This window comes from Lonchura striata, chromosome 18, assembly GCF_050655825.1.
Source record: "Lonchura striata isolate lonStrDom1 chromosome 18, ASM5065582v1, whole genome shotgun sequence".
Taxonomy (NCBI): Eukaryota; Metazoa; Chordata; class Aves; order Passeriformes; family Estrildidae; genus Lonchura; species Lonchura striata.
The window spans coordinates 14,785,368-14,810,530 of NC_140720.1; the positions used below are offsets into that span (position 1 = coordinate 14,785,368).

Genomic DNA, 25,163 nt, shown 5'->3' on the forward strand with positions numbered 1-25,163 from the left:
CTGCTGTTTAAACAGGCTATAAAAAATGCTGAAATGAGTCAAGCATGTTTTCGTTGAGCTGGAACAGTCTCAAACATATCTGTTTCTCTCTGAGTGGATAGTTGGTTTCCAGGGACCAGGTGGGGTAGGAATTCATTGTTCTTTTTCCTCTGAGATAAAGAAAATTTGGGAGTGAAGAGCAGGGATGTCATAATGCATCCCAAGCCACAACCTGCAGCAAGATAGTAGGATATGAGCTCCTCTGGGATGAAAAATTAGCCTGAGTGATAAAAGTGGCTCTGGCTACAACAATTAAAGTTTTGTTTCTTGTTTTCATCACAGCCTTTCATGTATGGTGACTACATAGCTTATGATTGCTGGCTGGGCAAGGTCTATGACTTGAAGAACCAGGTCATCCTCAAGCTCTCCAATGGAGCCAGGTACTTCTCTTCTTCCTGTAGAAAACTGTCCCCCCTGGTTTTCACAATCCTGATCTGTTTTATAAGAAGAAGAAACAGTTTGGGCTTCATTTACATAGTGATAAGTTATCTGCTTGCATGATCTTCAGATGTAGAGCAAGAGAATACTTCTTTCTCTGAAAACATTGAGATTCATTGACAACCCTCTGGAAAAGCTGTAGTCTGAAAAGTGACAATTTTTTTCCAATCCCAGCAGATCAGTGCTCCAGAAATAAAGCACATGGGTCTTTAAACTGTGTTTCTCCTCTGCAAATTAGCTGTTTAAGATGGGTGGTTGTTCTAGACTATTTCTCAGTAGGAGAGTATAACTTCACCGAGATGCAGGGAGAATTCTTCCTTAAAAAAGGGTCTGTGAAATGGTGGAAACTTGCAGCTAGTGGTTTTTATCAAAGATGAAAAAGTTACCCAAGATAGAACAGTTTTCTTTTTCACTGAATTTTTTAAAAATGAAAACACAATCCAAAGCCTAGAGAAAGATTTAACCAGAGATATTGAAAGAAATATGTGGTGAAATTTCTGCAAAACCAGCAGAAGGATCTGAATTCTGTTTCTCTTGCATGTGAGACAGTGACTTTTTTGTTAACCCTCATGGATTTACTATATTCTCTGTTACTGAGGCCTGTCTTATCTAACAAACTCTTGATGCAAGGCAAGGAAGGAACCAGTGGAGGGCCAAGAGGCTTATGGGCCTGGCAGCTGGGGAATAACCCATCTGTCTTGTAAATTGAATGTTGACATTGATGTTTAAAACACAACAATCAAATCCCCAGTCCTGCAGCCAGCTCTGAGTCTGTCTAAGAGAAGTGACTAATGTGGGAGCTGTAGCAGATGATTGGTGGATGCATCTGAGAGTTTGACTGTGTTACTGTGCAGTTAACCCAGGCTGGAATGTTCTTTAGTCTGTGTTAAACTAGGAGAGAAAAATAGCCACACATCTATCTGTAATGCCTGCAGTTACTGGTGCAATTTAAAACTTTGCCTGGAATGTTGTACCAGCTCCTGCACAGCTGTGTAAAGTGAAGTACTGCTTGTTAAACCTCTTCCTAATGAATCATTTGAAATGCCACCAGAACTTATTCTGGAAACGAAGCTATTATTAAAGGAAATATGCCCAAATTGCCTTTAGGTCCCAGCATGGTGTGAGTAACAGATGGGACCTCTGCAGCAGACAGCTCTTGTCCAGTACCCAGCCTTATTTAGCTTGGTTTTTTTTACATGTTGAATGGGATCTTTAGATACCTTTAATGCTTTTACAGCTTGTCTATAACCAGTTTTTCTCTGGCCCATAAAAGCTCAGTGACACACTGCTGGGTGCATGGCCAGAGCTGCTCAGGCAGTGTCAGTTCCTTGGGTGCTGTTGGCTTTTGGGGTGGATGGCTCTGGAAATGTGACCATGTGTCTCTTGTGTGTTTCCAGGTGTTCCATGAGCACAGAAGATGGAGCCAAGCTGTATGATGTTTGTCCCCACGTCAGTGACTCGGTGAGATGCTGGCTCTCCTGAGAGTCCTTTTGATCAGCTTTGCCTTGGAAACTTTTTGTGCAGGAGGGAGGGAGAAGGCAAAATTCATAGGCATTTATTAATCCTGAGAATTTACCACTTACAGTAACAGTTTAAAGGTGATGTTAGTCATGAACAGGGTTTGAGGAGGTATTACACTTGATACATCCAACTGGTTTCTTTGTAAGCAACTTGTGTAACACACTGTCCACTGGCTGGTGTCAGGCAGTTCCCTCACTACTCCTATCTGCATGTGCTTCTAAAGGCTCTTACTCAATTACTGCTTTTAAAAACTGTTCCTATTCTGGAAAAAGGTGTTTTGTTTAACAGGTGCTCTGCTAGAAGCAGGTTTTCAGGTCATGTAAGAGAATGTCTCTTGTTACTGCAGTCCATGGCGTTTTTTGAACAGAAACCTGCCACCATACTGGCATTTTCCAAATCATGTGGCAGGGAAGGTTTTGCTTGCTTTTGGGTAAAACAGTTTGCAGTGTGATGGGATCTAACCTCTCTCACCTTCAAAGGCTGATGACAGCTTGCTTGTTCTTCCAAAGGGCCTTGCTGCACTGCTGGCAGCAGTGCTGGGAGATGACAGAGGATGACGTGTGATTCTTAGGAACTAGCAAAGCACTGAGCTCTTATCCTTCCCAGCCTTGAAAGCAAAGGTCCCTTTGATCTAAAATTGCACTTCTGCTAAAACTTGATGCCAGCTTGTCGAAGAGTAAATGGAATATCAGTTCAATAGGATGTGCTGCTGTGGTTTTCTTGCTCTGTACAGAAAAGGAGTGCTCTGTCACTCGATATTCTCCAATACCTCAGTCTCTGCTACTTTGGGTTGTTCAGTGTGTTTTCTGCTTGCTTAAATGGATGTTGTAGCAACATTTAGCTTCTGGTTACCCAATTTTGAGATGGCTTGAGTCAGGCTGCCTTTAAAGTGTACAGAGTCCTCTGGGGAGTCACAGTTTGGGCTGAATTAGTGTTACTCTTGATCCTGTGCTCAGAATTGCTGTTAGATGGTTACCTGACTTAGATTGTGTCACACTGCTCTTATCACCTCTGACAAATTACAAGACTCAGTGCAGTTTTATGCTCAGTATTTTATCTACCCTAAACTGCTCTGTCTGCCCCCACACTCTGAATCTCAGTATCAGTGGGAAGGAGCTCTAGGAAAGCAATTGTTGTGTTTACTGTCCTGTTTTTGTTTTCAAAGAACTGTCATATTAACTAATCCACCTGAGACAAGAATAATGCTTACATATTAAATTTGACAAGCAGAGGAGTGAAGGCACACATCCTTTGTCTCTGAAAGATACAGGTGCTTGAATTAGAGCATGGAAAAGAGAGAGATGTCCTTGCCCTGCTGATCTTGGCTACCTTGTTACTGAGAGTGTGGAAATATGCATCTTTTGTTTCTTGCAAGTACCTTTGCATCTCCTGCACCAAGTCCTGGTCCTGTTTGGATATGTGACAGAGCAGGTTGCTATAGGAACTGCTGGGTTGCCTTCAGGAGAGGACAAGATACAGGAGATGGGCATCTTGCAGACTTTACCTTTGTAGTTAATTTTACTGATCACAAAAGGTGGAAGGGAAATGCTGGGATATTAAATCTTAGAGTCCTTTATGCTGTTTTTCTCCCCTCCATTTCTCCCACAGGGTCTCTTCTTTGATGATTCATATGGTTTTTATCCTGGACAAGTCCTCATCGGGCCATCTAAAGTGTTCTCCAGTGTGCAGTGGCTCTCAGGTGTGAAGCCTGTTCTGAGCACTAAGAGCAAGTTCAGAGTGGTGGTGGAAGAGGTAAGGACTGATACCCTGACACATGGCCACCTTCTGCCTTGCATGGTCCCTGGCTGGCTGTTTGGAGCAGAGTCAGCTTGCCATGGTAACCTCCCAAGAGCAAATGTGCTGTGGCTGTGGTGTTCTGAGGTGACAAATTTCTCACTGAGGACTGGCAGGACTTTTTAGCATCCTAGCAAGGGTCCCTGCTGGCACCCTGGAAAGTAATCATGTGTCAGCACACTCAGAGGGCAGTACTGCTGATCATTAGGGCAGTAGGATCACATCTTCTATTGAAACTTAATGTTGCATGCTGTCCAAAAAGGGAGAAATATTGCTGATTCTTTGCTTTGTCAAGGAAAGACAAGTCACTTGTCTTTCCTTGAAGATAAAAGCTGTAAAATCTGTTGTCAGGGGTCAGGCTGTGGGGGCACTGTGATTGTCCTGGATGTGGTGAAGCTTCACTTGCCCATATTAAATGATAAAATCAGGTTTACATTTTCCTGTACATAAACTTTCAGATCTGAGACACTGGTCTGGGAAAGTCTCTGAAATGTGTAATTGCCTCTTCTATCACTACATTATAGGTACAGGTGGTAGAACTAAAGGTTACTTGGATCACTAAGAGCTTCTGTCCTGGAGGTACTGACAGTGTGAGCCCTCCTCCCTCAATAATCAGCCAGGAGAAGCTGTCCAGGTGAGATCCTTTGAAAACCCTTTTTCACTCCCAGCACTCAGGCCCTGCAGACTGTGGGTGACAGGCCTACCAAGTGAACAGACACAATGCTGCTGTTTCCAGCGGGATTTTCTTTTCCACATTGCATGCCTGCATATCCCAGACCTTCAAAAATACGAGAGAGCAACTTCCAAATTAGTTTAGCAGACACTTGAGTTACCAGCACGAGGGCAAGCATCCTGCTAATGCCAAGTTCTCTCCAGCTGGCAGGTGCACAGACTGGTGTCTGGCAGCAGCTTCCTTCTTCCCTTGTCCTTCGACCTGGAGCAGGCTGCAGCTCCGTGTGTGTCAGGGGTGGGGCTCAGGGGTGCGGCTGCAGCCCTGCTGCTCAGGCAGAGGCTGGTGCCCTCTGCAGGCTGCAGCTGCTGGAATGGGCTGGGAAAGCTCAAAAAGACAAGTCAGATGAGCAGCACCACTGTCAGTGTGGGCTCTGCCTGGAGCTCCAGCACTAGAGGGGAGCAATTCTCAAATTAAAGCAAAAAAACTCAAATGTCTCTTGGCAGCTCTCTCTGGGGGGAAGCGGGGAGCTACAGGGAGAGGAGTGTCTTTGTCCTGCCCAAACCCTTTGTATCCCCACCCAGTCCCTGGTGAGATTCCCCCTTCTTCTGTAGAATTGTGTGCCTGGAAATGATTTGGTGTGGTGCTCTGCCACCCCTGCAGCAGCACTGCTGGCTTGAGGCCGTGCCAGCCTTGTGAAGGCTCTGGGCACTGCTGGGTTATGTTACTGCTCTGTGCTCACAGCTCTCCTGTTCTGCCAGGGTAAAGCGTCTGGGGTGCTTTGACCATGCCCAAAGGCAGCTTGGGGAAAGGTGCCTCTACGTGTTCCCAGACAAAGTGGAACCTGCGAAAATCACCTGTGAATGTCCAGAGAGGAACTGTGTCCTGGGTGAAGGATCAGTAGCCAAAAAGGTGAGTTGAGGGGTTGAGGGAGGCATTGACTTCTCTAAGCATTTGTGGTCACTGTGGCTTTTAAAGCAGAGTTTTTCCTGGTAGTCATGTGGTCTGAAATGTGACTCCTGAAGTGGTTGTGAAGAGTAATGGCTTGTTGTTGCCAGCAGGGAAGTCACCTTGTGGAGCAGTCTGACCACGCCGGGTGAAGCATGCAGTTAACACCTTGAGAGAACATGAACAGGGCCTCAGCACAGAAGTGTCACCTTGCAGGGGTCAAGTGTCCTGTGCCAGCTGGGACTTAAACACATGTTGTTTTCCTTAGCATGCTCATGGAGCTGAAATGTTCAGTTAAATCCTTGCTACAGTAAAACGAGGAAGTTGTTTTTGCTTCCTAGGCTAGTTGAGTCATGCTATGGTCTGTACCTTCTGGCTGTAGAGGCTGGGTGTTCCTAGAATAACAGGATGTCATCAGTGTGTAGATAGTGACCTCTCTGCATGTCCATGCATGTTACATGGATTTACTTGTGCAGCTTCTTGTGACCTTCCATAACAAAATAGCTCAATACATGGTTAAAATAAGCTGAAGGAGCAAAGCTCACTTTACTTGGGCTAGTGCAGTGCTGCTCCTGAGCAGAGCACTCTGAGAGGCTGGTTTGCAGAGCAGTCTGGTGCAGGTGAAATTTGTAGAGTCCCATGGGTGCTGTTTTTCTCTGCACAAAGCTGAGCGTTCCCCAGGCTGGCTGGCAGCCTGAGGAGTGTCCAGGCACGGGTCTGACCCACGTCTGCTCTCTCCAGGTGAGACGGCTGCTGAAGAAGCAAATCGTGAAGATCATGTCGTGCTCCCCGGAGTCTCAGGGCACCAGTGAAACCCCTGACAAAGAGTCTGCTGCAGCTGCTGACCAAAAATCAGAAGAGCTTAAACCTGAATCCAAGTGTGACCTGGATGACTCTTCCAACAGTGCACCAAGTCCTGGGGAGAGAAAAGAGGAGCAGCCTGAGGAAACAGGGAAGGAGAAAGGAGGAACAGCAGCACAGCAGCAGCAGCAGCCTCCCTTTCTCCTGAAGGAGGAAGGGCTGCCTGACTACCGGCTGCAGTCCATGGAGCAGGATGCTGATGATGAGGCAGCTGATGACACGGATGACACCAGTTCTGTCACCTCTTCTGCTAGCTCCACTGCCTCATCCCAGAGTGGCAGTGGCACCTGCCGCAAGAAGAGCATCCCTCTTTCCATCAAAAACTTGAAGCGGAAGCACAAGAAGAAGAAGACCAAGGTTTCACGAGAGTTTAAGCCAGGAGACAGGTGAGCTGGGTTTCTACACCCATGTGTAATTGCCAAAATCTCCTTTCCCAAGTGCTCAGCTGTAAAGCACCACCTGAACTCAGGGAGTTTGGGCACCATTTGGTTATAAGTGGAGATAACTGATAGCAGTTACCTTGTGATGACTGTGCAGTGGCCTGTGTGGAATCAGCTTGGCCTCAGTCCAGCTCCTGATGAAAGTGGGGCCATGTGACCTGGCACTGATGCTATTCCATTTCAGCTGTGCCTCGGGGCATTGACAGCATATCTGTGCTCTGCTAGACTCTGTGTGCAGGGAAAGAGGTGAATAAAGATCACACAGCTTAAACATGACACTAATTGGTTACCTCATTGGCAGCTTCTGCTGAGAGGCTGAGGACAGACCACGCTAGGAATGGACAGCTTATCCTAGAGAGCTGTCTCCAGAGCAGCATGGAGCTCTGAGCTGGCAGGTGGTAGTGCTGCCATGATCTCTGTTGCTCTGCAGAGATCTGCAATTCTTGCCAGCAGTATACTTCTTAATATTAGAATTTTTTAATGAATAAATTGCACTCACTCCTTGAGAGCCTTGGAGGAATTGATTTCAGTAGCTTGGGTGAGGGAGCACTGCATGTATCTGCCCATTTCTAGATAAAACCGGATCTCAGCAGTTTTGACCTTTAACTTAGCAATGTTTAAACTGTTTTCATGGGATGCAAGGACATCTGACAGGTGGTCTGCCTGTCTGCAGCCTTCACTGGGCTACTTAGTTGTGTCCAGATTCTGCATCAATTGGTGCAAGAGAACATGAGAGAATTCTCCCAGGAAAGTGACATTATCAGAGATTACTCAAGAGATCCACTAGTTTAAGAATGTCACGAACTTCATTTGCATTTTTTGTAGGTATTTAGCCTTGCCTGTAAGTGATTCTTGTAGTCCTTGTAAGTTCTGGAGAAATTAGATTTGAAGGTCACAAAGCCCAGCAGTGCAGCATCCAAGTGTGAGAAAAAATGGGAGTATGTGGTAGAGTTCCTGGGAATGGATTCTCAGTTCTTTATGTCTCACTCTCCCACTGAGTGTCTCTGTTTAACTGAAGATTTTGCTAAGGAGAGCTTAGCTGGGTCACCTGCTGGCTCCCTGTATCGTACAGGCAGTGGGGAGAAATCCCTGTGGCAGAAATTCCAATGCTGGATCAGGGCAGCTCCATGCAAGGAGATGCAGAGATAACCATGACAGAGAGTAGGAGTTAGAGGCTTTTTCAGCACAGACTGAGAGCCCCCAGCTGATGCTGCGAAGGGAACATGTGGCAGCTGGGCACAGCTCAGTGTGAGGGGCCAGTGCTGTTGAATACTCCTCTGGGGTGCTGAGGAATCAGATGTTTCTCTGGTCATCAGAGATGTTCTGCCAGGCACTGCTGAGAAATGCCGAGTGCTTGGGCTGCCTGCACTTGGTCACCACATGTGATGTGTCAGCTCGTGGGCAGTCTGGCTGCAGGGGCCAGCTCAGCATGTGGCTTTGCCATCAGTGAGTGACCTGATGCAGCTCTCAGTGCAGCACACAGACTGCTGGATATCTTTTAGTGAGGGTATGCAGGGATTTTTATTAACATCAAGTCTTGATTTTTTGTTTGAAGCCACCACTGCAGACAAGAGTGCCTCATTTCCTTGCACAGCCTTTCCACTCCAATCCTCAGCTGCACGTGTCCTGTGTCCCCCAGATATGTCCTAGGTCCCCCAGAAACCATCTTGTTGTGTTTCACACACACACTTGGCCTGTTACAGACCCTTCTCTGATAATTTCTACTGTTGAGTGCTGGCCCTGCTAAAAACTTTATCTTGTTTCCATTTAAAAATATTTCTCTGACATTAGTAAAAACAGGGCTGGGAGCAAACATCTGTATTTGCCTATTGTATCTTCTTTCTGATTTGGTTCTGAAACCAACATAAATCCAGCACTTGTGTTATTCTGGAAGGCCTGGCCAGCAAAATAAAGGGAAAATTTAAAGCCAGTATGGGATTTGGTTTGTTCTGTTCTGTAGGATTTGGTTTGTTCTGTGCTGTAGGAGAGATGAAATTAGCAGAGGGCTCATTAGAAGAGTGTCCAGCTAGACTGTCCCTCCTGCCCCAAGCACTTTGCCTCCTCAAGCCCCACAGCAGAGAACCAGCATATGGTCCATTGTGGTGTGTTTGGATTTCATTTCTGCGCTGCAGAGACACATATGTGTTTGAACAGCTGGGAAGGACATTTTTCTCTTTTAAACAAAATCCTTTTGCTTTACCTACATTCAGTGTGTAGCCTCTTTTTATTTTGGTGGTTTTGGTTTGGTTTTTTTTTTTCTCTTCTCTGGAAGGGCTGTGATAATTTATCTTGAAGTCATGTGTTCTTCTAGTTTCAAAGACTCCTCAGAGCTGGAAGGTGCTCCAGTGGAGAAGATCTCAAGCTTCAAAATCTATATGAAGCTCCTGTCATGCTTCTGTCAGGGGCAGAAAGTGGGTCCTAGTAGATGTTAATTTGCCTCCTTAGGAATAAAAGTGAACTCATCAGGAGCTCCCTGGAAAGTCAGTCCTCCTTCAGCAATGTAACACCTGCAGGGCTTGAGAACCCATCAAAACAAAGCCTGCTGTGTAGTTGTGCCCATGTGTTCTACGTGGGGTTTCCTGACTCGCTTCCCAGCCTGCTGATCCGTGTGCCTTTGTGTTGCTGAGGTCCATCTTGATCCCTGACGTTCCCTTTGGTAACTGATTGCCTTTGTGTGCTGCCAGGGTTGCTGTGGAAGTGGTGACCACGATGACTTCAGCTGACGTGATGTGGCAGGATGGCACCGTGGAGACAAACATCCGCTCCAACGAGCTGATCCCTGTCCACCACCTGGACAACAACGAGTTCTGCCCCGGCGATTTTGTGGTGGACAAAAGAGGTATTGGGTGTCAGAACAATGCTCTTAATTGCAGTGTATGGTTGAGTTTGGATCCCCTGATTTGCTCTGTAGCTGTTAGTGCTCACTTGGGGTTGGCACCTGACAGGGACAGCAGTGATTCAGCTGTCTTGGTGGGAATGGCAGCAGAGAATCATTATTTACATACCAAAGTTGAACTGTGACAACAGGAAGGATGTGGAAAGAATAAATACCAAGGATCCAAACGAAGATTTTTGGTATTTCTGCTGAGCAGGAGTTGCCCACCTTGAAAGTGCCAGCACCTCTGAGCTTGGTCCCAGAGTGAGGGAAGAAGCAAACAGCTTACCTCAGGCTATTTTCTCTGTATGGCTGATTTATCATGACCCTCACATTATTTTCATTGAGAGTTTTGGGATCCAGAGGCCTCCTCTTCAATCCCTTTTCTTCACCAAACCAATTGGTGATGCTAGTGAGGGCCACAGGACAAGTTCAAGGAGACTTACAGCTTTTGGATATGAAATATTGATGATGCCATCTGGCTCTCAGCTCCTTTTCTAGCAAAGGTAGACCCTCAGCAGTGGGGACCAGGAGACACTTAGGCTGGGAAGCAGGAAAGTTGACTTAGCATAAAGAGAGGCTGTTTTATATGGCCATTTCTGATGAGTGATGTCTGACTGGTCTTCTGGGTTACGTGTAGTCTGTGGAAACTAAAGTTACCCATCAGCTCCAGCTCTACCATTCTAGTTTGGCAACAGTTCTCACTGTGTAGGAAGAAGTGTTTTTCCTCATGCCATTCACAAGTGGAAGGCTTTAGCCATGAGAGTCCAGGAGCTGACAGCCTCAGTCACTGAGCAAAGTCTGTGCTCCTTTGCCTGATTTGTCTGTTTTCTTCCCTCCCATTGTGACCAACAGCTCAGAGCTCCCAGGATCCTGGGCTGTATGGAGTGGTGCAGTCTGGGGACCACATCGGCCGTACCTGTGTGGTGAAGTGGTTCAAGCTGAAACCCAGTGGAGATGATGTGGAGGTAAGTGCAGGAGCCAGTGCCTGCTGCAACCAGCAAAGACCAAGCAGCCACAAAATAACACAAACCTCACAGATGAACACAGATAAGCCTGGAAATCAGCTCTGCATTGATTGTGTGTCCTTGAGGAAGGGAACAGTGCTTATGGGCCTGGGAGACTTAGCTGGAGGTGATGTCACTTCATATTTGTAGATACCTGTGAGGTGGCAAAGACCAGGCAGATAATTTACATCCCATGGTATCACTGGGTTCTGGTATGGGTGAATATTTTTGCTGAAGTTGTCACAGACAATTGATTTATCGAGTTTACTATGAGAATTTTTTCCTCCCCATATCTTTGCATGGTTCATAGAAAGAGGATCAATCTATTGCATCTTGTTGTGCTTGCCTCTGCCAGGTACTATTGCCCATAGTCACCCTAATGCCTTTTTCTTGGGATTTGTAGGAATGCTGTATTTTCCAGAGTCTTGGTAGACTGCAGTCTAGTTGGAGCTGAGAGGGGGCCTTGACACTGCTTTGTCTTAGCCTGCCAGGCCTCATCGTCGTAATTGAGCAGGGCTTTCACATGCAGAAGCAGAACATGCATCTGGCCTGGGGTTGTGCTTCACTTATTTCTCATAATTCGTGAGCTCCTAGCTCTCTTTCTCCAGGAGAAATCAAAGAAAAGATGTTTCCCATTAAATGACAAGTTTTTTTGTCATATGCTCCCTGTTGCATTGGATAATTTCAAAAAAGTAAACTCTTGGCCTTTGGGCCCCAGTGAACTGCTTTGAGAAATATGGATGTTCAGAAGGGAATAAAACACTGTGGTTGCACATCTCCTTGTCATGGTGAGGTAAAAGTGAAGGTGAGCAGATGAGACAAAATACCTGCTTCCATTCATTGTTGTGCCTTGATCCACATGTGACTGGATGAGGTGACAAAGAAGGCCAGCAGCAGCCCCTTGCAGGCTGCTGGAGCAGCTGAAAGGGGATCAAATAAAACACAGAGTGCTTTGGAGGGCTGAAGGCGTGTTTGGGGGCGAGTGCAGCCTCGTGGGGCCGACTGTTGCGCTGTGTCTCGCTGCAGCTGATCGGGGAGGAGGAGGATGTGAGCGTGTACGACATCGCCGATCACCCCGACTTTCGCTTCCGCACCACCGACATCGTCATCCGCATCGGCAACTCCGACGGCGCCGCGGCCAAGGAGGACGAGGTGGGTCCACGGTGTCACCAGCTACTGGTGCACTCACTTGGAAAAATTGATAGGAAGGGCCCCGCATGGGCATCCTAAATAAACTCCCTAGCTTCCCGATTCTGTGTTGGTGTCCCCTGCTGTCGTGAGTAACACATCAGAGCTCTGTCTGGTGGAGACGCAACCTTGAAATCCTTTGACCTTGATGACAGTCTGCAGGAGAGCAGTGAAGCTGAGACAAGAACTGAACATATGCCTGAGGGCTTTTCATAGAGCTCTTGCTTAGGATTTCAGAGTAACTTGTAATAAAGGGATATTCTGTGGGCCCCTGAGCAACCATGAGGTGATTTTGTCATGAAACCAGTTTCACTTGGCAGCAGAAGACTGGCGTTCACCTATGACAACTGAGCTATGTTCATGTTAATTTTGTTGAGCTGATTGATTTCCTTGAGGGAAGAAGGAACAATTTATATTATATTATATATATATATACATATTATATATACACATAATATATATACACATATTATATACCCCTGGAGGTACCTCCAGCTTTTGAGCCTGCTGCCCTAAAAGAGTGTTAAAAGGTGTAGTGTGGCTCTTACAGCACGAAACACATCCCAGCCTGCTCAGCTGACCTAAATAACCTGCTGCAGGGCAAGGTGCTCCTTGCCTGCACACCCTGCAAGACTGTGGCTTGTTTGTTCATGCCTGTGCTCTCTGAGGAGCCCCTGGTGTTGGGGGGCTGAGGGCACCCCACTAGAGGGCACCCCCATTCCGTGGGAAACCTGTCCCTTGTTGGCACTGAAAGGCCACTGCTCCTGCCAAAGATCAGGATCTCCTGCCAGACCAGCACTCCTGCTCCTTGTGGAGAAGAGTTCTCCCCACCTCCATGGCAGAGCTGTGTGGTTTCTGTATGTAGAATGCAGGTGTTGCTCTAGGTGGTTCTCCAGCTGGGGAATGTGTTTCTCAAATCCTTCCTGCTCTGCACTGAAGTGCCTGGGGAAGAAAAGAGACTGACAAGCCACTTTTGTCTCCACAGCCTTCGGTTGGACAGGTGGCTCGTGTGGATGTCAGCAGCAAGGTGGAAGTGGTGTGGGCTGACAATTCCAAGACTATCATTCTGCCTCAGGTGAGGTCCTGTTCCAGTTCCCAATGTCACTGTAATTCTTAGCTGAGTGACAAGATGTGGGTTTAAATCCTGTGTGTAGAGAGATTCACCAGGTTGAGGGACTTCTGTTGATTGGTGCAGTCCCATGTGATAGGGTGGCTTCCCAGTTCTGTTATCACAAGCAAATCCTTTTGTCAGGGGGTCTGGATAACTAGTTGGTCATAACTGCTCTCTAATGTAGTGATTAGGAAAGCCTGGACAGGCTCTTTTTGTCTTCACAAGTGCCTCCCAGCTCTGCCCACAGCCCTGCTCCTGGCCTCCAGCACCTGGTGCTTTGCAGAGCTCAGGGATCATCGGTTCTGACTGGAGCCTGGGTTAGTGCATAGCCCAATCAGGGCACTGCCAAAAGATGATTGCATGTTCTCTCTTGTGAAATGCCACCATAGTGGGGTTTTCGCTAAAGAAACTCCTCCAGAAGCTGGGCCAGATCCACAGATTGTCATCTTAGCTAACCTAGGGATCAGACTCAAATCTTAGCCCGTGGCAGGGAGGGAAAGGGTTGAGTGCAAGCTGAAAAATACAGATACAGCCACACTGCTAATCCACTGCACCCTGCTGATTTGTCTGGAGTTCTTTTAAGGCTTTTGTTGTAATGTCTTGTACTCATACTTGCTACTCCTCATACAGTTTCATCCCACGTCTTCTCTTCTTGTTGCCTGGAATGAAGGCAGACAGCCTAAAGATACAAAACAAGGTACAGCTGTAGAGTCCCATTCTGTCACTGACAGAGCAAGCACTGCCTCCACTGCAGAGATGCCTTAGCAAGGACAATGTACTTGAGCAAGATTCCTTTCTAAACCAAGCAGCTCTGCATTAATTACAGTAGAATAGTCAATGCCTGCACTGTGGCAGTGGACTGGGGCATACAAAGCAGGCTGCTGTCTCCCTTCCCCGTTGTCACATGTGCTTGGATCACAGGCACAATCAGAGGTCTGATGCGTGCTCCACAAAGGGCTGTTCTCACTCTGCAGTGCCAGGGCTCTGCAGCAGCTCCTGCTGTGTCACGCCAGTCCCTTCGATTCTGCTCCTCTGCGTAATTATGGGAGTTAGGGAAATGTCAGAAGCATGAATTATCAGTTGGTAAAACCATGATTTATCAATGCCTGACCATGTGCCCAGAGACGAGCTGTCTGGGTGCTTTTTCACAGCTCTAAAAATAAAGATGGCATAACAGGCTAATTAACTTTCCAACTCAGATTTGGATTAGCTTTGAGGGCAGTGAGTTTTGATGGCTTTTCATGCCTGCAGTCACTTGTGTTGAACCCAGCTAACCTCTGCTGCCTGCCTGTCTCCGGGTGGCACAGGACTGGCTCAACAGTGCTGGTTCATTGAAGGCTTTGACAAGATGACTGAGGGTCCCTGTGCTTTAGCCTCTGGGGTCATATCTTGCAAGATTAATAGGATTCTTGGGCTGTCACTCAAGTATCAGAAGCTTGTGGATAAAATGCTCCCATCTTGTCACTGCAAACACAGCCCTGTAAAGGGCTTCCCTGGTTCTGTGTTGGTGCTTAAAGCTGGAGGAGGTCTGTAAACCTCTGCAGAGAGACCTCCTGAGATGCAGCATGTGCAAAAGCAAGTTGTAGGAGGTGAGGCTGGATGCAGTGGGGATGTGTTCAGCCTCCAGTAGTGAGAAGGAAGAGAGCATTTTATGTAAGAGCTTATTCAGCAGCTTGGGTGAGGCTCCATTGTCCCAGCTGAATTTTAAGCAGTAGCCACATATAACAGCTAAAGCAGCCTAGCAAGGCTCTGTTGGCAAGTATTGCATGCCATGGGAGAGGAGAGCTGCTATGGGAATGTGTTCCTGGTTCCAGCATTGTCTCTGTGGAAGGACAGAGTGTGGAGGCAGCCAAACCAGGGTTGTGTGCCAACACAGTTGCTGGTGCAGAAGCAGGACCAGAAATACCAACTCCTCACGTGATACCAAATACTTTCTGAGCTCTGTGTTCTGAAACCCTGGGGCATCCAGGTAGCTGTGGGGCACCTGCCTGCACTCCAGGGCTGGATCCCAGACACTGGAAGGACTGCAGCCCATCTGGAACTTGCCCTAGTTTTACCCCCAGTGCCATAGTTGGAAAAGTGGAGGATGGGACTGTGTGGCTTCATAATCTGTGCCAGTAGAGATGGAATGGGTTTAAACAGCCCAACCAATTCCAAACGGAAACTCCTTTCTCATTACTTACTTTTAAAAACAGCTAAAACTGTGCTTCAGCCTAAGTCTCATGTAATTCTGCTCTCCTTTAGCACTTGTACAATATTGAATCAGAAATTGAGGAGTCAGACTATGATTCTGTTGACGGCAGCACCAGCGGGGCATCCTCAGAGTGGGAGGATGAAAGTGACAGCTGGGAGACAGATAATGGCCTCATGGAAGATGACCACCCAAGAATTGAGGACTTTGAGCCTGAGGAACCAGCAGCAGAGGAGGTGAAAAAAGTAGAACAAGAAGTCCAGGGAGCTGTGGCTATGGCAGTTGCAGATCTTGCTACAGAGAAAGCTGGCAAGGATGGAGCCCCAAAGAGCTTCCGGGAACTAAAGGAGGCCATCAAGATCTTGGAAAGCCTGAAAAATATGACTGTGGAGCAGCTGCTGACTGGCTCTCCCACCTCCCCAACTGTGGAGCTGGAAAAACCCACTCGAGAGAAGAAGTTCTTGGATGACATTAAAAAGCTGCAGGAAAATCTAAAGAAGACTTTGGATAATGTAGCTATTGCTGAGGAGGAAAAGATGGAAGCCATGGTAGAGACAGAGAAGAAGGAAGAAAAAGCAGAGGCACAGACACCAGTGAGGTCAGAGTGGCCCAGTGAGACACCAGTGCTCTGCCAGCAGAGTGGAGGGAAGCCTGGAGTCACCTTCACCAGTGCCAAGGGAGAAGTGTTCTCTGTGTTGGAGTATGCTCCAGGTGAGTGTGGGATACTCGGTCCTTCCCTGCTCTCCTGCAGTGTTTCTTTATCCAAAACCTTTGCCTCAAACCTTTTGGATTCTGTATCCTCTCTTCTTCTTAGTCCTTTTCATAGCTCATTAACTAGAGAAGAGAAATTAAGCCAACTTCTGTAGCACAGTGTGTTCTGGGACCTAAGCATGGCTTTTAGATAGCATCTCTAGGCACTCTTGAACCTTCCCAAGCCCCAGAAGTGTGCTTCCCTCTTTCCCAGGGTGGTGACTAACATTGGAGGGCTGCAGACATCAGTTGCTTTCCACTGCAGACATTTCCTTGCAAGTTGCAGAGTTTGTTCGGGCTTTTTTTTTTTTTTCCAAGGCTGAATTGGTTGAGAAGCAGAGCAAAAACAGCTGGTGTTCTTGTGCTGGGTGTCCTTGATGAGTGGGTTTCCTTACTCACTGGCACCAGTGTTAGTGGCCAGAGATAAAAAAGATCATCTGGCTGTGTGGAACATTGGTGGCAGTGGAGCCCAAGGTGCTCCAACCAGGGTGGGAAAGGTGGCCAGACTGTTGTGAAGCTGCAGGTGTGGGCAAGGGAAAATGGGGAGCTGTGCTTAGGTTTGGTAGGGAAAGTTCCATTGCTCTGTGGGATTGTCCCAGCTGTGAGACAAGCTTCCTTGCTGGGCCACAGCGTTGTGTGGGACAGTGAGAACAGGAGATGCAGGTTGTGGTTGCTGTGCTGTGTGAGAAATAATCTCTCCTGGCTCAGCACCAAAGCAAGTTGACTCCTCTCTTCCACATGATGCATATTACACACGGGTAGATTTGCCTTCACAAGGAACCTGTGGCAGTTTCCAAAGGCAAGCTGTAATTGTGTTGTCTTCCTTGTCCCACAGATTCCCATGCCTTCAAGAAAATGGAGTTCCAGCCTCCAGAAGCCAAGAAGTTCTTCAGCACCGTGCGGAAGGAGATGGCTCTGCTGGCCACCTCCCTGCCCGATGGCATCATGGTGAAAACCTTCGAGGATCGAATGGCAAGTGCCTGCTCTCAGATGCCTCTGTGGTAGTGCTGGGCTTAGCATCCAGATCCCTGTCTTTGGAATTCCCTGCTTAGCTCTAATCCTTTGCATTAGAGCTGCAGGAATGTGTGCATCATGTGAAACAGGGCTGTAATTACCCAAAATGGCTGCTTTTGCTTTCCCTGAGTCAGGGTGGCAAAAAAGGAGCTGCTGATTGCAGGGAGCCTGTTCTGGGTGCTGAGTGGGAAGACAGGTGGGCAGCCAGCAAGGGGGTGTGTCAGCAGGGAGTAAATCTGGGATTTTTGGCCTTCCTCAAAGCTCTTTTTCCATTGCAAAGGTTCACTTTGCTCTCAGGGTGCAACTTCTGGCAGGGAAAGGTGCCCTGAGATGTGTTGCTTGAGCTGACACTTGAAAGGGCCAAGTCAATCACATCCCCACTCTGTAAATAAGCTCTGCCAGGGTAAGAGAGTGTTTCCCAGTGCCTGACCTCCTGCCTCTCCCCACAGGATCTCTTCTCAGCACTTATCAAAGGGCCCACACGCACACCCTACGAAGATGGCCTCTTCCTCTTTGACATCCAGCTCCCCAACATCTACCCCGCTGTCCCGCCTCTGTTCCGCTACCTCTCCCAGTGCAGTGGGAGGCTGAATCCCAACCTGTACGACAATGGCAAAGTGTGTGTCAGCCTCCTGGGGACCTGGATAGGCAAGGTAATGCTGGCCTCCACCTGGGAGCAGGGGTTGTGCTGGGCTGCTTTTGGAACAAGTCACTTCCTACCAGACCTGGTTGACTTCTCTCTTGGGTGGTGCTTGGGCTTTGGGCACTGGTTGAGGTATCTGGAGCAGATAACTGGTGTAGTTTTGGCTTTCTCTGGGTCTGTATGTGGCTCAACTGCCTCTCCTCAGTGAGAAGTCTATGGTCAGTCCAGCCATAGCAGAGATGCCAACACCACCATGGGGTGTGCTTATGGGCTAGGGCTCTGTCTTCCACACTGTGGACAAATCATGCAGCGTGGTCCAAAGTCCAGCTGGAGACTTGGAATGAGGAGAGCCAGGGAAATAGGTTTTGAGCAGGACAGGGCAGCTGGGAAGGGGTTGGAACTGATGGCTGGTGTGTAAGGTTACACAGTTCCAGACAGAACTGGCCTGGGGGGGTGTGGTGCTGGTAAAAAAATAACGGAGAGATGTGTTGAGCTGGGACACCAGCACATCACGTGCTCCTGGAGTCAGTTCCTGGTTCCTGCCGTGAGCCACAGGATGTCAGCAGCAGGAATGCAGAACAAACGGGGCCTCTCACTTCATCTGACAATAGTCACAGAGCAAACTGATGGTGCTTCAGCCTTTTAACATATTTCTGTTTACATTTCAGGGGACAGAAAGGTGGACCAGTAAATCCAGTCTCCTTCAAGTACTCATCTCCATCCAAGGTAAATGTTCCTGCCAAGCCTGTGGGACAAGAAAAGGCAGAGGGAGGAAGGGATGTTGGTTTATGGGGGGCATACAATTGGGGTCTGCCACCCCAGCTGGGCTAGTGCTGCCTTTTGGTCTCACCTTGCTGGACAAAGCAGTGTCCTTATCTCTCTGCTTGAGCAGTGGAAGCAGGTGCCAGCTTTTCTCATGCCCAGAGTTCTGGCTGCATCCAAGGGCTCTGACACAATGCTTTCCCCTCTTCTCCTGCAGCAGCCAAGCACAGAGTTGTCTGCTTGTTAGTGTGAGCTGACAGAGGTGAACCACCGTGTCCTCAGCCTGTTACCAAAGTTAGTTGAAGTTGCTAAACTGGGCCTCATTTGCAGGACTTTTTTTTATCCCCACTGAGTCACCCGCCCATCCTACCTGGGACGTGTTTTGCACATGATGCTGGTGTTTATGCTCCTACCAAAGCAGAGAATAATCAGGGGTGTGCCTAGACGAGCCCCAGGGCTTCCTGCCATGGGGCTTTGCTCTGCCCTATCCAGTTTGGGAGCAGACAGACTAAGTCACACAACTTCCTCATGGGTGACTTTCTGTGCAGGGAGCTCAGGCATGTGATGAGAAACCTTTGACACAGAGCAAGGTTCCTGCTGACTGGAGGCAACTCCTGCTCCTCTCAACTCCCACAGTCCACCTGTATCCTCCTGTGGGGGAAGGACACCACAAGAAAAGCCTTTTCTCGTTTCCAAAGCCAAGGATCCAAATTTAGAAAACAAAACACTAAATGTTTTACTGGAGCAGCTTGGTGTTAGGGGAAAATCTCCTCTCCTGCTGCCTGGGTTTTGAGACACATGATCTCCTCAGCTCTAATGCAACTTGTGGCAGGCTGCCAGCAGCCTGGCAGTGCAGGGGCTGTTGCTACATACCTGTAATTTCATTAGACCAGAAGTAAGCAGGAGAAATCTTGGTAAAGGTGACTTGTCACAGTCTTCTGTGTCTCAGAACTGCACTGTCTGATGGGACTCTGCTGGATAGAGCAGAACCTGGCCAGCTCAAAACCTGTTGCTGCAGTCTGGCCTTTGTTCTAATTAAGAGGAGGAGGAAAATAAAAGCCTTTGTTGGGTTTGTGGGGTTTTTTGCAGGAGGGAAGTGAAAGGAGCTGTGAAACCCCTCCCTTCCTGCCCTTTTGACCTCCTCTGCTGTTGTGTGCCCTCTGCATTGTGCTGGCAGAGGGCTGTTCTTGCCAGCCAAGGAATGTGGATGCCACTCCCCGCAGAGTCTGAGGTCCCTGCCACACACCAGGCTCCCCTTGCAACACCAGTCCTGTGCATCCTGCACCTCCTGGGGCTTCAGCCTGGCCTGTGCTTGACCCTCGTGGCAGGAGTGGACTGGCAGGGGATGGGATTGCTGGCGTTCTGCCTTAACCGCTCGGTGTCCCGTTCTGCCGGCAGGTCTGATCCTGGTGAACGAGCCCTACTACAACGAGGCGGGCTTCGACAGCGACCGGGGGCTGCAGGAGGGCTACGAGAACAGCCGCTGCTACAACGAGATGACGCTGATCCGCGTGGTGCAGTCCATGATGCAGCTGCTGCGCCGGCCCGTGGAGGTCTTCGAGCACGAGATCCGGGAGCATTTCCGCTGCCACGGCTGGCGCCTGGTGTCCCGCATCGAGTCCTGGCTGGAGACCAACGAGCTGGTGGAGCGCAGCCACGAACAGGCCAACGGGGCGGATTCCTCCTCCCTGGCGTGCGCCGGCGGCAGCCTGGCCGAGAGCCCCGGGGACACGGCGGGGGCGCGGGCGGAGCGCGGCTCGGAGCAGGGGCTGGAGCAGGGGCTGGAGCAGGGGCTGGAGCAGGGGCTGGCCGCCGAACTGTCCGACTCGGCGCTGGACGCGCAGGAGGAGCCGGACGAGTCGGAGCCGCCGAGCGCCGCGCCCGACGCCGCCGACCTCCAACAGTACTCGGACTCGGAGAGCACAGGCCAAGCCAGGGGGGACCTGGCCAGAGACCGAACGGACGAGGGGAAGGCTGCCCAGGACTCTGCCTCGCAGCCCAGCGTGAAACCAAAGAAAAGGAGAAAGAGCTACAGGAGTTTCCTGCCGGAGAAGAGCGGTTACCCTGATATTGGGTTTCCCCTCTTCCCTTTGTCCAAGGGGTTCATTAAAAGCATCCGCGGTGTCTTGCAGCAGTACCGGGCTGCCTTAGCAGGGGCCAACATCCCAGAGTGGACAGAGGACAAATAAACCATCAGGTTAGGGACAGGCAGGTGCAGGGGAGAAGGGAAAGCAGCAGAAAGTAAATTGGCAAATGCTGTTAATCAATCAACTGGCTTCTCCTTCCAGCTTTTCTTCCTCGGCTTGGTTTGTTCCAAAGAAGGTGGTAGGCCTGACTACTCGTCTGAGGAAAGGTTGTTTAAGCATGAATAACTCTTTGTCCCCAACCCCTCTTCCTTCCCCCTGTCCCACGTACATGCTCTTCTTGCAAGTTTGACCCTGCAATGGTAAGATTTGAGACCTGCACAGAAGCAGTCTTGCAGCCACTTTCCCTCTGCACTTTCATCTTGGGGCACCTTTCCACACAAGGATTCTTCCCACCCAGCACTACACCCAGCAGTTTGTTCTGGTGGGGTTCCAGCCAGGAGAAGGGATTGCTGTAGTTTCTGGAAATGTAGGGCAATGCCCTCCCAGTCTTTTATTTTTCTTGGCATTCCCATGGGTTCTATGAAGTCTACCCCAGCTTATCTGTACTTGGACATTGGATTGTGTTTGCATTGGAGTTGTCTACACCATATGGATTTGCTCTAGTCTTAGTTGTTCACCCATAGCTACGAGGTTCTTCCAGTTGGGATTGGTAGGCAGGGCCAGAGCCCTGCACTGGCACTTGTGCTGCCCTGGGAGTGCTGCAGACTTTCCATCCAGTTCTGCAACTCCCAGGTCAGTCTCCTGGAGGCAGGTCTAGCCATCCCCACTTCTTTTTCTCCAGAGTGAGGCAAACTTCCCTTTCCCCACCATGCTTGCCTGTCTTCTAGAAGTACATGGGATTCAGGGTTCTGCCCTTGTTACTTGCTGAGGTATCTTTTGTTTCCAGCCATCCTGGCTGTCACACAGCACTACACCCACCCTGGATCCCTGCCTCACCCGGGCAGGCAGCAGCGAGTGATCCTGAGGCCTGTTGCAGCTCTGGATGAGCCTGGTGTGGCTGCTGCTCCCTCATCCAGCTGTACACGGGTGTGAGGAGCCAGGGTCACCCCAGGGAAGCCGTGTCACGTTGTGGCAGCACCAGTTTGTGCTGGTTCCTGCTCTGTTAGAGCAGCGCTGGTTTGGGCTGTTTTCAGCTCCTTCCCTCATCAGCTGTTTGCCATGGTGGCCTGGCTGTGGCCAGCAGCACTGTGGGCACAGCACTTCCCATCCCTACTCCCTGCCACGCTGCTGCTGCACGCTCTGGGAAGCACCTGCTGAGAGCTGTGACCGTGAGCACTTCGAGGCAGTGACTTCCAGAGTCCCCTGGGCAAGTCCCCTTCCCGAGGCCTCTGGTCCTGTCTGCACACACCTTCACCTGGAGCTGGTCACGCTCCAGCCCTGCTGCTTTGCCCGGTGCTCAGGCGCTGGACAGGCACCCACTGGCATCCATGGGGAGCACAGCCTGGCAGGGAGAGTCCTTCCAGCTGCACAGCGAGGCAGCGGTGCCAGGCTTGCCAGGGAGGAGTTGGGCTGAGCACATGGCTCTGCCAGAGGTGAGGATGGAGCCAAAGCTCTCCTTTGCTTTTGCTCTTCCTCAGAGAACAGCGGGAGAAAACCAGCGCATTGGTGCAGTGATTTTTTTGCTTCCAGAAACACCGAGGGCTGCACCCACCAGCCCAAATCCAGCCCCCTTCCACCCCCACCCTCCCCAGCTCCCTGTTCTTTCCTATGCCCCTGTGATGCTCCTGAGCCAGGGGCTGGCTGCACAAAGCCTTTCTCGTGTCACCATCCACCATTGGGATTTTGGAAGACACATCCTTCTCCTGGTGCTCTGGAGGATGCAGGGCTTGTCTGTGATGAAGACCTGGGCTGCAGAGGTGTCCAGACACTGCTCTGGGGGTGCAGCATCTGCAGCAGCTCCAGCCCTGCCCCAGGAGCCCTCCCTGCCGGGCAGGTGCCAGTTTGGGGTGCAGAGAGGTGCTGGGAGCCATGGGCAGGGCAGGCTGGAGGTGTAACCACAGCCACGGGAGTGAATGGATCCCTTTGAGGGGAGCACGGGAGTGTCTCAGGGCTGGGGGCACGAGGTGAGGCCCTGCTCCAGGGCAGGGGAAGGACAGGCAGAGGCTGATTCCAGGCACAACCACGGTTTGTGATCCAGACACTGACACCCTCTGTCTGTCCCCAGAGTGGGGCTGTGGCTGCCCCATCACCCGCAGGACCAGGGATGGAGGGAGGGAGAAACCCACTGGGGATGGAGGAGCTGTTGAGTTCCCCTTTTCCCCTCCTTTGCAGCTCTCACAGGGCAGGCACCACGTCCTCCCCTTCACCCAAAAAGTCTCTGATCCTACACAAGAGCTTTTGCACAGGCTGGGCTCCCTCGGAGGAGGGGGATGTTGGCCTGGAAGGGGACACTGCTCCCCCCGGCACCGCTCGCTCTCTGCAGCTGTCCCAAACCCAAGCGTGCACAGAGGTTTACAAATTTTCTAAAGCTTTTGATAATGTGAAGCTCCTGGGTGATGAGGTTGGTGGTGAGCACACTGCAGCTATGTAATTTTTTGTGTATGTATGTAATATTTAAGGGTAACAAAATTTAAAAGGCTAAAACCTTAAAAAAAAATCTAAAAACACACAAAAAAAGCCAAAGCATGATGCATATTGTTAGCCTTAAAACTGGCTACACGACTGTGTGATGTACAAATGAGAGCAGCCTGTAACTGTTTTAAGTGCTGGGGAGGGGGAAGAAGCATTACAAAATCAGTTTGTAGCCTTGATTCTGTACAGTATTTAATGAATAAAAAACAAACCTGACTATTGAGGCCATGCTTAGAGGTGTGTCGTTCACGTGCAGATGTGGATGCTTGGTTGCTTATGATATATGTATAAAGTGCTGTGTGACCATTAAAACTTTTTTTACCTGCAGAATTTTTTTTTTTTTGTTTGGCTAACCAAGGTGTAATAAAGGAGGGAAGATGACTTGCCATTAAATTTTGCCTCTGTGAGTAGATCTGTGAGTTGTCTCTTTCTTTCCCTCCACCCCCTGCCACTCTTCTGGCACTTGCCCCTCTCCAGCCAGCCTTGGGGCTGGACAGGGTCCCGCTGGCTGGAGCTGAGGCCAGAGGGATCCAGGCAGGTCTGGCAGCGAGGGGCTGCTGTGGCTCTCTGAACTCTTCCCCAAGACCCTGATGTACAGAGGGCATCTTTCAGGCTGGCATTTTTTGTTTTCTGTGCTCCTTGCTGGTGCTTGCAGGTGGCTCGGTTGCGTGCCCAGCACGGCTTCTGCTGGCCCTGGTGCTCGTGGCCAGACTCGGGCAGAAAAAAAAAGAAGCCTTTTTGTTGGAGAGGATGGATAAATATAATTATTCATAAATAATACAGCCAAGATAAAAACAGTCCTCCCTGCTAGCTGGATGGGTCCAGGGGTCAAGTGGACGGTTCCATCTCACCCCCTAAAATGTACGGTTCACCCCGCACCTGTATCCCTCCCCTAAAACATCAAGTGTCTGTGACCCCATTGGCCCCAGACTTGTTCCAGCCCACCTTGAAGCCCCTTTATAAGGAGGCTTCGCGGGGCCAGACTTCCCCTCCTCTTGGAACTTCCCCTCTCTTGGATCTTCCCCCCTCTTAGGACCTCCACCCTCTCCTGGAGCATCCTCTTGTCTCTTCCCTCCTCCATCCTCTCAAGCCTCGCCGCGTGCTGCATCTGGCAGCTCCAAGCAAGACCTTTCTCCATCCCCAATAACCCTGATACCCCAAGAGCAGCCTGCAGAGATCTCTCATCCCCATTCACCCAAACCGTCCTGGAGCGGCAGAGCTCGCTGCGCCTTTTGCAGCCCCCCGAGCCTGGCGGGCCCCGGGGAGCTCTGCCTGCCCTGCCCCTCACCCAGCACGCCCAGGTGACGGATGGATGGGGCCCACGGCTCCAACTGGAGCAGCGATGCGGAGTCGGGAGTCCCGACTTGTCCTGTCCTCCCTGCTCGCTCAGCCTGCGGGAGCAGCTCGCGGTGCCCGGCTCGAGAGTTATTGCTCAGCTTGTTTTTACACCTGGCCCGATGCTGCGGGGGGAAAAAACTTTATTTTGGGAGGTGGTTCCCAGCCGCTGCCCGCCCTGCTGGCTCAGGAACAAGGCTCCTCTCCATGAGCAAGTGAGGCCATGGGGAGAGGACAATCGTGCTCTTCTTTCCCGGATCCGCCATCCTAATTGCATCGTTTGCAGTTGAATAAATGCAAATAGCCACCACTGTTTACTCTTCTGCTTTGTACTTGAGCGCTGAAAATGAGGTTTAATTACTGCAATTTTATATCAAAGAGGCTGAGTAATCCCCCCCAGGCAAGCCCCAGGCCAGGGACCTGTAGCAGGGCTCCAGCTGGCCCCGGGCAGCCCGGGACAAGGGAGGCAAGGGTCCCCCAAAAGGCCCCTGCTGCAGGCAGAAAGCCAAACCCCTCAGCTCCAGCGAGCCTTTCCTTGAACCTCTTCCACGAATCCTCCCCTGCTGTCGCTCAGAGGCACCGAACTTTCCCCAGGATGTCCCCAAATGTCACTGCAGGGCTGAGCTCCCTGGATACGATCAGCCCCAGCATGAGGCTGAGCAGGGAGGCATCGCTGCACCCCAAAAATGGGGCTGGGTGGTGGCAGCAGTGCCCTGTGTCCTGCATCCTCAGCCCTTCCACAGCAGCCGTGAGATCAGATTCAAAACCCAGGAAGGATTTTTTTTTTTTTTTTTTTTTTTTTTTTTTTTTTTTTTTTTTGCAAACGCTAGATATTTATTTTGCATTTCTCACAAGAAT

The 25,163-nt window shown here is 49.9% G+C and overlaps 1 protein-coding gene across 1 annotated transcript in view; it reads left to right on the plus strand.

The window, feature by feature from the left end:
- The window catches only part of UBE2O (ubiquitin conjugating enzyme E2 O), a 61,871-nt gene extending 38,491 nt beyond the window's left edge, over positions 1 to 23,380 (plus strand). The window contains exons 4-18 of the mRNA XM_021541698.3: positions 322 to 419; positions 1,875 to 1,938; positions 3,607 to 3,750; positions 4,317 to 4,426; positions 5,224 to 5,374; positions 6,152 to 6,657; positions 9,396 to 9,550; positions 10,442 to 10,554; positions 11,620 to 11,745; positions 12,767 to 12,856; positions 15,137 to 15,794; positions 16,669 to 16,805; positions 17,297 to 17,500; positions 18,159 to 18,216; positions 19,651 to 23,380. Coding sequence (XP_021397373.3) covers positions 322 to 419; positions 1,875 to 1,938; positions 3,607 to 3,750; positions 4,317 to 4,426; positions 5,224 to 5,374; positions 6,152 to 6,657; positions 9,396 to 9,550; positions 10,442 to 10,554; positions 11,620 to 11,745; positions 12,767 to 12,856; positions 15,137 to 15,794; positions 16,669 to 16,805; positions 17,297 to 17,500; positions 18,159 to 18,216; positions 19,651 to 20,441 — 3,405 coding nt within the window. The 3' untranslated portion in view covers positions 20,442 to 23,380. The remainder of the gene's footprint in view (positions 1 to 321; positions 420 to 1,874; positions 1,939 to 3,606; positions 3,751 to 4,316; positions 4,427 to 5,223; positions 5,375 to 6,151; positions 6,658 to 9,395; positions 9,551 to 10,441; positions 10,555 to 11,619; positions 11,746 to 12,766; positions 12,857 to 15,136; positions 15,795 to 16,668; positions 16,806 to 17,296; positions 17,501 to 18,158; positions 18,217 to 19,650) is intronic.
- The last annotated feature ends 1,783 nt before the right edge of the window (positions 23,381 to 25,163 follow it).